Raw genomic sequence first — 11593 nt, 5'->3', positions numbered from 1 at the left:
GTATGTAACTGAACTTTCAATCCTATTTTTCTAGGTAATATTTTCAATAACTCAAGCAATGTTTGTGAAATTACTTCGTAAATTATAAAACACTACTGAAATGCTTCTGTCGGTTATTAAGCTGTTGTGTTTATTTGTTTTTGTTTTGTTTTGTCTTCCTGAATTTCATCTTTCTGTCGTCTTTATTCAAGCAGCCAAACCTGTGTTCGCATCTCTGTGAAGGAAGGTGATTCTGCAGGGCTTATTGTCTATGGCTGGTGCCTGTTCTGACCGGTTATTGTATTTGCGTTGGCTGGTCAGTGCTTGTGCCATATTGATTATTAAATATTTTGGGGATTACCATGTGGCTCTAAGAAATGAAGTCTAGCTGTACTCTAAGGAGGAAGGGGATATGGGCTGCTACAAACACCATTTTTTTAGGGAAGAAAGATGAGACCCAAAGAGGTTTAATTACTTTCTTAGGATCTTATCATCAGCAAATTGCGGTGCCAGGATTAGAATCCAGATTGTCCTCCTCCAAAGTCATATTCTTTCCTACTCAGTATACTGCCTGTATATATGGTCAAATCCTATTTTCTTTCCAGTATTATTGAGAAATAATTGACATACATCGCTCTATAAGTTTAAAGTATACAACATGCTGCTTTGGTTTACATATATTATAAAATTACTGCAATAGGTTTAGTTAACATTAATTGTCTTATAAGAAAAGACAAAAAGAAAAAAAATTTCTCCTTGTGATGAGAACTCTTAGGCTCTACTCTCTTAACAACTTTCCTGTGTATTGAACGGCAGTGCTAACTATAGTCACCATGTTGTACAATATGTACCTAGTTTTTATTTATCTTAATACTGGAAGTTTGCATCTTTTGATCACCTTCCTCCAAGTCCTGTTGCTGAATCTTCACTCGAAATACCTGCCGTGATCAGCCTTATGCTCCTTTCCACTCCTCTTGGACCACTTCATCATCAATCATGTCTTCATTCTCCCACCTTTAGCTTCTCCATCATTGTGGGCCCCTCCTTCTTCCCAGTCTAAGAGCTTATATGAGTCTCTTTCATCCTTAGTTTTTTCCCCTCACACTCCCCTCCATTATAATCTACCTTCTGCCATTACCACTTACCTGATACTGCTTCAGTAAGTTAGGTAGAGAGAATCTAAAGTCTTATTAGCTTGTGTCTAAATGCTTGAGGTTGATTTGGGAAGAAGGGAAAAGAAAGGTGATTCAAATGTAAAGAAAGAGTCCCCTGGCATCAAGAAATGAATAGAGAGAACTTTCTGGGACTCGAGAGTCCCTAGCCTAGGAGAAGAACAGAGAGGAGTCAAGGTCTGGAAGCAGAGGACACCTTTGCTCTGCTTTCTCGACATATAGCCTAAAAGGCAGCAGGATCCCAGGAAGAGAACAGCCATGTGGTATCTCTGGGCAGACATGTCCATTAGCAGTCTTACAGAGACTCCTATATTTCCAGTTGCAAACAGAAATAGTGCATAACCTAGACAAAGAGTGATGTGAACAGGGCCCACCCTGTTCACATCACTCAGCAGTGGACCAGTGATGAAGAATCAGTCTCCTCTTGTACCCTCCACCCAAACACCTTGCCACTATGTGAGAGTCTTGGACTGTGGCACAACTTGATGTGGGAAGCAGCAGGATAGAGGAACTCCAAGAAGGACTGAGATTGTTTCATTTTATCCTAGTAGGATGGCAATCTGAAATAGAAATTAATGTGTTCTGAAAATAAAGTGATATTTCTGGTGCCCCTGAATTTATGGTCACGATTCATGCCTGTAAACTTCTTTGCAAATTATAGCCTAAGCTTTGTTTGCTTCATGATTAAATTTAGAACTTATTTTTTTCAAAAATTAATTTATAGAACTGGAAATAAGAAGTAGGAAAGAATTTAGATCACTTTTATAAGAGTAATCCTTTATGTGATAAATACATGCCTTCTTTGTATACCCAGCTACAGTATAAGTACCAAGAGGAAAGCTGCTAGAATTAAAGGAGTTAATTCCAGGAAATAACGACCTTCATGGGATCATAGATGCGCCTCAAGTGGTATATTGGCCAGTGAGAGAATTAACTTCTGACTTGTAGCACTGAGATCTTCCCTCTCTCCACTTGTCTTTTCTCATGTTGTCTCCTCTCTCACACACATTTTGCCCCATCCTGAATATGAAAGTAAGGTTTAAATAACTTTTAAATTTTCATTCGTTACTGGTTACATTTTATTTATGGTTCTAATTCAGAACATTATTCCTTTTTTAAGGAACCCAGATTTTCTTTTAGAAATGTATGTGCGAAAAACTGTGAGACTTGTGATAACTCACTTTTGAACACCCCTGGACATGATTCAGAGGCTGATTGAGGGAAGGGCTGAAATTCTGGCTTTAGAGGATTCATGCGGTCTGGCAATGAGAAGATTGGAAAATTGGCGTCAGGAAGAGGAAGAACTTCGCCTTTCTTTAGTGGAGGGAGTCGGTAAACATATTTAACATGTCTCCACTTGAAGGGAATGTGTTCTTTACCTGGACCTCTTTTTTCTGAGTGCCTAGGTGGTGGGCCATGGCCCCAAGGATGGTGACTTTGGTTAAGGGGTAGTGGGTCACAGGGTCCAAAGTCATGGGGAGGATGTCCATGAGGAGGGTGTCCATGGGGAGGATGTCCATGAGGATGGTGTCCATGGGGAGGAGGTCCATGAGGATGGTGTCCATGGGGAGGAGGTCCATGAGGATGGTGTCCATGGGGAGGATGTCCATGAGGAGGGTGTCCATGGGGAGGATGTCCATGAGGAGGGTGTCCATGGGGATGGTGCTCATTGGTACTATGATTATGAGGGGGTACATGGGTCTCATTGGTGCCAAAATGGGGGTGATGACATCTTGGAGGGGGCAATGGTGGAGGAGCTCCTGCTTGAAGCAATGGTCTGTCTGAGTGACTTTTCTCTTCTGGAGGAGGTGGGCATCCAAATTTATGTGGCTTGTGAGGATGGTGGTAAGGTCTGGATCCATTGGGCTTAAATGGAGAATGTTCATGCCCACCAAAGTGGAAGGGATGGCCCGGATGGGGTGGTGGATCACTGAAGTTTCTATATTCCTGACAAAGGACACAGAAAAGTGAATACCATTGTGTAACAAAAAAGAAGTTAGGGCAATGGCTCCTGTACTTTTGAATTCAACAAATCAGTTTTAAAATAAGACATCAAAAAAGGGTTCTCAGGTCTTTATCTAGCAAAGTCGACATTTAAAACACAAACAAAAATTATCATCTACCACCATCATTGCTTTACAGCAGGAATGATATTTTGATAACACAAGAGCCAGAAAGATAATCTCTGAGTAAAGGATGGTCCTTTAAATGAAAAATGTTATAAAAAACTTTTCTTATTATCTTTATTTTTCTCATTTCAATATACAGTAGTAAAATTATATTGTAGACTGATAATTATCTATAGACCAACATTTGGAAAACTAGTGCCTTATAATTTAGATTCTCACACAGTTCTGAGGCATCTGTATAAGCATCTCTACTTCTAAAGGATGAGTATTTTACCTCTTTACCCTTCTTGTTCAGATTTTAATTAAAAAAAAAAAAATCTATGTGGCCATGTTCATGGTACCAAACCTGCCCATCTTTCCTCCTTTTTTTGGTTTAGCATATGGATGTTTAGGTTATTTTCAGGTTTTTTTGTTTTTGTGTTTATTTTTGCTGATATAAACAATACTATGAAGAATATCTGTGTGTATTGTTTTTCATTTTATTTTATATATCTTATATAATAAATTTGAGGCTAATTCATTTTCCTTAAATTCTATGCCTAATAATAAAAGTAGGAATTATTAAGTCTCAGCACTGGAGTGCTGACTTCAAGGGCCATTTTCAAATTCATTAAAAGTTGATTAAATTGATAATAATTTTACTTTTCTGCCAAATCTTACCCCTTCCCAATTCTTGGAAAAAAATTCATACTTCTTATGTCATACCAGCAATTGTACTCCTTTCCCCAGGACCCCAGGAGCTGGTCTTTCTATATCCCTACCTACCATCTCATTGTTCTCATTTCTCTCTCTCTCTCTCTCTCTCTCTCTCTCTCTCTCTCTCTCTCTCTCTCTCTCTCTCACACACACACACACACACACATACACACATACACACACATGCACAAACACACACACGCAGCTATAAGAACAAAATACACTATGCGTGTGAAAATATCACTTAGTCTGGCACTGCTCACGATAAGGGCTACTTAGGCAACCGACCTTAAGGTTGAAGACTTCACAGTTTACGACAAGGTCTTTTGGCGTTTCCATGTCAGAGGTTTCTGCATCATAGGACAAATCTGCTCTGCAGAATCCAAAGACCTATAAAGAAGAGAGAAGCTTGTTAATGTGTGTGAGTGTATGTGTGCATGAGGGATAGAGGTGTCCAGCTAGAGTTGTGAACTTTCAGACATTCTAAGAAAGGAGAGAGAGGTCTAGAAAAATCAGGGTAGGATTATCAAACATCTCCACCAGTTATTTAACAGTATTTCCTAGGCAACACTTCGGGAAAAATTACTGGTTCCAAAGGTTTTCCTTATGAGTAGCTGTGGTTCTCTTCAATGAGTGATCACCAACACTGGGCTTCACCCATAGGTGGTAGTGAGGAATAGCACGTCATTGATGCCTTGACTTTAGGCCGACTCTTCTGCACTGATGACCTAAGTTTTCTGTGCCTAGAGAGAATGAAGAGTGGTGTAGAAGAGAGATTTGTACAACTTTAATCGGTTCTTGGAAGAAAGTTTTGGAAAGGAGAATAAAGTTTGCGAAGACCCTGTCAAAGTGACTGTCTGCTGGACTTACCCTAAGTACAGAGGCTACAGTTGGCTGACACTCATATGCCCCAGAAGTTCCTAAACTCAGCTGTTAGACTAGTACATGAAGATAACACTTTTTAAGAAGAGACTGTTAAGCACTGAGGTTCTGAGTACAGTTTTGGAGTCAGATAGGCTTATTTTAATCCTAGCTTCATCATTTACCAGTTGAGTGAGTTTAGACAAGTTGCACAAAATTTCTGAAACTCAGTCTTTGTCTGTAAAATGGGTAAAATAGTTTCTACCCACTGGTTGTGGTAGGGCTTAATTAAATGAGATAATGCTGTGAAACACTTCGCATTGAGTTCCTCTTCTCTAGCTTCCATGTTTCTGCACTGGGTTTCATTACCCACACCAAGATAGTTAAGAGTTTGCTGGGGAACGGAAGTGTCTTTTCTGGTAGCATGAAGCGGGATTCCAGAACTGCTTCAGGTTGAAAAGCTGAACAGCCAGACAAGGAATTAATGAATGCTTCCTCTCTACTGGCCCCAGAGAATGTGTTGTTAACCTCCATAAAAATCCTGGACTTGAAATGAGAAGTCCACCGTTAAAATCCTGTGTCCTACCACTTTCTATCTAAGTGCCCTTGGGTAAGTGTTTTAACTTCTAGGCCCTTCTGTCCCAGGAAAATGGAAGCAGGCACTTTTTTCTCCTCAGTGGGTTTATCACAAAGGTCCAACAAGGCAATAACATATGTGGAGGTGTTTTGTAGACTATAAGTTACCATATAAATGCTGAGTGTAATTAATAAGACCTTCCTGCAGGTACGTGAGTATCAGTTTATAAATGATTAGGGGAAAAATTCCACTGGATTGAACATAGAAATGGGTTCAGCTGAATTGTGAGCACTGGGCAAAACTGTTACTTTGCCGAGTCTCAATTACCTTCCCATTTGTCAAATGAGGTCTCTGTGATGAGTAAATGAGATGAAGTGAATGAAAGAACTCACGGTTCTTAACACAATCTAGCTATTAGTTTTAGCGAAGTCTTTAATCCTAATGAGTTTAAATAACTCAGTGTTAAGTTTTGGTATATATCATGTATACTTATAAAATGATATTCTCATGATTCACTTAATTTCTCTGTGTCTCAGTTTTCCTGTATGTAAACCAAACATAAAAATAGTATCGGGTTCGTAGGGTAGTTGTGGGGGTAATAGGTTAACATATGTGTAAAGCACTTAGAAGGGTACCTGGTACATTGTAAGTGGCCTCTAAATGTTACCTAGTATTTCACAGATGTCTATTATACTCACGTTAGGGTTCCTGGGAAAGTGGTAACCAGAGCAGTTCCTCACAGAGAAGTCCACATAGTAATTGGTTCTTTCCCCTCCTCTCTAGAACAAATTGGATCAAAGTAATTTCAAGAACATTAAAAAAAAAGTCAGTAGCAACCTACTATGCAATATACTGTAAATAACTATAGGATTCAAAATCACTAATATGTGCCATGTTTCTTATGATCTCTGCCTTCTAAAACTTATTACATAAGTGATAAGGTGAATACTATTTTATTGAAAAAGTTCAAATAATACAGAAATAATGAAGTATAGCATGAAAAATCACCCTTCCTGACCCCTGATCTCTCTTTCTCTGAGGTACCACTATTTACCATTTGATGTATTTTTCCTTCTAGCCTTTTTCTAAATGTGTTGTGCATGTAAGCACATAGGTAATCATTTACTATAACGAGGCTCATAGTCTAGGTATTGTTCTGTAATCTGCTTTTTCTCTTAGCATATTTAAAACTCTCCAATGTATATATCTCCAAAACAGTCTAACTGCATTATATTTATCCCATTGCTTGTATGCACCATAATCTATTTGATTTTGTGTTTTCAAAATGCAAGACAACTCAACTAGCTACTCTACAAGGTCTCTCTGGACTGCAAGGGACTGTCACACCAATGGGTGTGGCAAGGTAATTACGCGGAGCCTCAGTTTTTCTATCATATTACCAGGAGGTTAGGACAAGATGATTTTAATGACTCACATAGCCCTAATATGTTCTTCTATTTCTCTCTCTCTCTCTCTCTCTCTCTCTCTCTCTCTCTCTCTCTCTCTCTCTCTCTCTCTCTTTCTTTCGTGGGGGGGTGTGGGGAGGGAGTGGTTTCCCTCCTCTCTGTTAGATACTCACACTCCCCACAACACCAAAAAAAAGTAAAGACTGCAGAAGGGCAGCTCTGTGTTAACTGCTGCCTGTCTGTTGAGGCTGCAACAGGGCTTTCGATGTAAAAGCAGTTGGCGCAGATAGGCCAGTGAAGAGTCAGTGAATTTGTACCTGCCAGGTCAGAGCCTGGGGCCTCAGGTTCTAGTTGGGCATTAGTGAAGACTCACCACTCTCACAACTCTCTCCACCTGGTCCACTCTGAAAGAGGCAAAGTCACCATTCTCTTTTTTGTACTTCTCAAGGGCCTTGTCTGTTTGTTTTCTGTAGAGCTCGGTATCCTCAAAGTAATCGAAGAGTACAGGGCTGTCTTTAGTATTGGCCAGTGCAGAGGAGACTGGAGAAAGAAGATGGCAGCTTTGTGGTTACTGGATGGGAAACAGCAATGTCAATGCTGGGGGTTAACTCATATAAGCATGGTGGCAAGAACAAAAAATAGCTTCCATTTTACAGATGGGCAAATTGAGGGTTGGAGAAGCTAAGAAACTTGTTCCACATCCAATCAGCTAATCAACAGCAGAGCTAAACTTAAATCCAGATCTTTCTGATGCTCAAGTCTCTGTTGTGACCATATTCATGATGCTCCCCCATTGCTTATTAAATGTTAATATTTTAATGAATTCTTCCTACCTCTGCCAAGGAGAGAGAGGCATCATTAACATGAAGTTTTGCCCAGAGAGAAAAGAAGATGCGGCTCAATCTTTCCATTAAGGCAACCTCTTGAAGGAGTTGCTTGACTGTGAAGTTTTGTATATTGAATCACATTAATATTTGCTATTTTTCAAGGAATTCTGTGGTAATTCTTTTTGAGAAAATTAAATAGCATAAGATTTAGAGTCAACACTAGTGGGATAAGGTCATGTATTTTGACTGTGTTCCTGAGGCTCTTTTAACTTTTTTGAACCTCAATTATTTCATTTCTAAAATAGAAAGTATCATAATCCTTACTTTGTAGTCTTGTCATGAGACTAAATGAGATGACATATGTATAACTGCTTTATAAACTATAGTAGTAAAACATAACTTTTAGACGTTGAAGTAAATACTTATTTAATTCTAACAAAGATCTGAAAGGCCAATACTGTTATTATCCTCATTTTACTAATGAGGAATGCTTAAAGAAATTAAATAAATTGCCCTCAAGACCATGCAACTAATAAGTGATGAGGTTGGGATTCAAGCAACTCTGTCTCCAGAGCTCATGTTCTCTACAATGATGCCATAATGCCTCACATAGATTTCTATTTTTATGTATTGAATTTCTTTAAAGGAAAGTACACCAGTAACAGGGGAAAGCTGTCTCACTTCTCAAGAGAGTGAGCAGCAGTTAAGCCCATGAGGTCAGGGACCATTTCTGACATGTTCAACATAGAATTATTATATGACAAATACCACAGTATGATTGAATTCTATATTAGTCTAGAATTAAGCAGAATTTTAACAGATTACCATACCAGAACTTGTGGTGCAGTTAAAGTCATTCACTCTAAGATCCTGAGATTCATTCAAATGTGTGGTAGCTACTACCTTACATTGTCCAATCACCTATAAGAAAGAGAAGTTGGTCATTGCATACTGCTTTCCTCAGGTTGAATATGAAGAAAAAAACATGATACAACATATTCCTACTGTCCATTTAAAATTTATTTGTGTTTTTTCTCAACAAATCCTGTCTCTAAACCTGTAATTTTTTAATCTGTGTGTTGGATGCTATAGACATCCAAAACCCTCATGAGAACTAGACAGAAACTATTTAAATGGATCATGGCCATATCTCAAACATTTTAAAGGAGATAAAATGCTGAAACTCCTAGGTATGTAAATGTCTTATTTTCTGGAACTGAAATCTTAGATCTGTGTTTATTCATAATTTTGTTCTCCTCCTGTGGCAGAGAACCTGGGATCAGAGTACCCATGTGCAATGTGCCAAACACCCTGTTCCTCACGGTAATTGCAACTAACCCTTTTGGCCATTCTTGTTAATGGGACCAGTCTTCATAGGACACAATTACAAGTTCATAGATTCCTAGACCCACAGACAGTCAAGTCCAGGAAGGACCTTAGAGCTTATCTACTCCAAATCCATCCTCTTATTTTACAGGTGAGGATACAGAAGTCTAATGACATTAGGTGAGTTGCCCAAGGTCTCACAGCTGGTCATGCTATCCCATGGAACCACAGTTCCACCGACTTATTTCAAATTGGATTTCTAGGTATGGCTCTCAAGAGAATATTACTCAAGGTCAACATAATCCTTATGAGTCAAAAGGCGGAAGCTGCTCTTACTCTTTTGCTGTGTTAGCGGATACATACAGCTACCCTGAGTAAGTGGAGTAGACAAAAGTCAAGAATGACAAGAAGAGGAGAGTGGTACCATGTTTACTTACTATATCAGATGGTCGTCTGGAAACAACTGGCTCACAGTCATCCCAGCGTATCCCGGATCGGACTGGACAGTCAGATTCTTTCACATCTAACACTAAATAATAGACGGTCACAAATTCCTGAGGAATGCCAAGAAAGCAACAGGTGAGTAAAAACAATCTCTTTATTTCTTAAACAGATTTTCTGCTCTTCTCTAAATCATTGCAGATGTCTACCTTTGTGTCGTTTGATCTATTTATTTGAATAAATAGCTTCAAAGAGTTACTTCCAAATGTTCTTTTCTAACTTGTCATGAAGTTGTTTCTGCCCACGAGCTTTAAAAAGCAATCACCGAATAGCAGTGTTGGTTTGGGTGGAGGTGTTGAAGGTGTAAGCTTATAATTACAAGTGATGACAGCCATATCACAAGTTCAATCCATATGTGCAGTACTGTCCTCACCTCTCTCTATTCCTGAACTTGATTATTATTTCCTCGATGGCAAGGCCCACAGTTTATTATAATTTTTCTGTTACAGTACTTAGCATTTGACGGGGCTTAGTATCAGTGCTTTTAAGTATTTACAGATTGACTCATTGTTAAAGACATACTAATAACAAATGTTAGTTTGAAAGAAAAAAAAATAGTCTAGAGCAGCAGCAGAAATTAAACAGAAAACCCTGACCAAAGCCATTGCATTGTACGAAGCATTAGGTTTAAGGGCTAGAGTCACATTGGCCCCTGGCGCATGGTCTCCCAACTCAGCTCTGCCATTGGCAATTCCTCACCAGTTTGTCCAAGTGGGCATCAGCGACCCGTAGCAACTGGAAAAGGTAGCCATTCCGACGTCCCATATTGATCAGTTCTACTGCTTTCGTAGCCAGGGGCTCAACAGCATTGCAGTCTGTGGGACTCACAGCACAGGAATATTGCAGCATGATCAAAAAGATTAAAAGCAGAGCTGCAGTGAATACCTTCATTGTGTTAGAATGTGAAAACTATTTCTTGTTATGGTATACCACAACAGATAATTTTACGCAGGCTTTCTAAAACACACACCTGCACACACTGTTGATTAAACAAAGTTTTTATATATTTGTGTTGTATAACTGGGGATATTCACCTTGACCCCTGATGAAAATGTCTGTCAACATGCTGTAAATGATTAATGGGTCCTGGGGACAGAAAGTTGAGCCATGCCACTGGTGAGTGGGCAAAACTGTGATCTGCACAAATTTGGATATTTCTAGTAGATAGCAGATCCAAAGTGTGTTTTCGACTGTAAACACTGCCTTCATTAGTGTCAGGGGTAGGGTTGAAAGTAATTCTCCTTCACCTGCCTGCCTATCTCAGTCAGAAATTTTCACCATCGGTCCCTCTCTTTGGATCATGGCACTAGAACTCCTGGGTAGAATGCAGCTGCATTGTTTAAGGGAGGTAATGGTTAACACCATAAAAGAAATTGAGTTCAAATAGAATAGAATGACCAAGAGGCTGTTGCTTTGAAGTCAGATCTGAATTTCCACTCTGTTACTCTCATATGTGTGATGCTGGATAAACTATGAAACTTCCCTAATTCTTAGTTTCCTCATTTATAAAATGTCACAGAGTTGGAATATGTACCCTTTTCGGACTAGTTTCTTTCACTTAGTATATATGCATTTAAGGTTCCTTCATGTCTTTTCATGGCCTGATAGCTCATTTCTTTTTAGCGCTGAATAATGTGCCATTATCTGTATGTATTACAGTTTATCCATTAAACTACTGAAAGGAATCTCGGTTGCTTTCAAGTTTTGGCAATTGTGAGTAGAGTTTAACATCCATGTGCAAGTTTTTATATGGACACAGGTTTTCAACCCATTTGGGTAAATACTAAGGAGAACAATTGTCAGTTATTATGGTTAAGAGTATGTTTAGTTTTGTAAAAATCTGCCAACTGTCTTCCGAAGTGGCCGAACCATTTTGCATTTCCAACAGCAATGAATCAAAGTTTCCCATTGATGCACATTCTTGTCAGCATTTGATGTTAGTGTTCTGGATTTTGGCCATTCTAATAGGTGGGTATCGTATTATTGCTTTAACTTTCCATTCCCTAATGAGACATAATGTGGAGCATCTTTTCATATGCTTATTTGCCATATTATATCTTTTTTGGTGAAGTGTCTGTTCAAATCTTTTGCCCATTTTTAAATTGGGTTGTTCATCTTC

At 38.9% G+C, this 11593-nt stretch overlaps 1 protein-coding gene across 1 annotated transcript; it reads right to left on the bottom strand.

Annotated features, from left to right (window-relative positions):
• Positions 1–1823: 1823 nt before the first annotated feature.
• On the bottom strand, positions 1824–10474 carry HRG (histidine rich glycoprotein). The gene is made up of 7 exons (XM_016136238.2): positions 10174–10474; positions 9411–9527; positions 8478–8568; positions 7194–7360; positions 6113–6193; positions 4265–4366; positions 1824–3098 (listed from the first exon to the last, which is right to left on the bottom strand). The coding sequence occupies exons 1-7, from the start codon at positions 10363–10365 to the stop codon at positions 2256–2258; spliced, it is 1593 nt and encodes a 530-aa protein (XP_015991724.2). The 5' UTR covers positions 10366–10474; the 3' UTR covers positions 1824–2255.
• Positions 10475–11593: the final 1119 nt, after the last annotated feature.

Source organism: Rousettus aegyptiacus, unplaced genomic scaffold, assembly GCF_014176215.1.
Source record: "Rousettus aegyptiacus isolate mRouAeg1 unplaced genomic scaffold, mRouAeg1.p scaffold_m13_p_4, whole genome shotgun sequence".
NCBI lineage: Eukaryota > Metazoa > Chordata > Mammalia > Chiroptera > Pteropodidae > Rousettus > Rousettus aegyptiacus.
The sequence above is the reverse complement of the archived record's forward strand: the minus strand, read 5'-3'. Positions and strand labels throughout refer to the sequence as shown.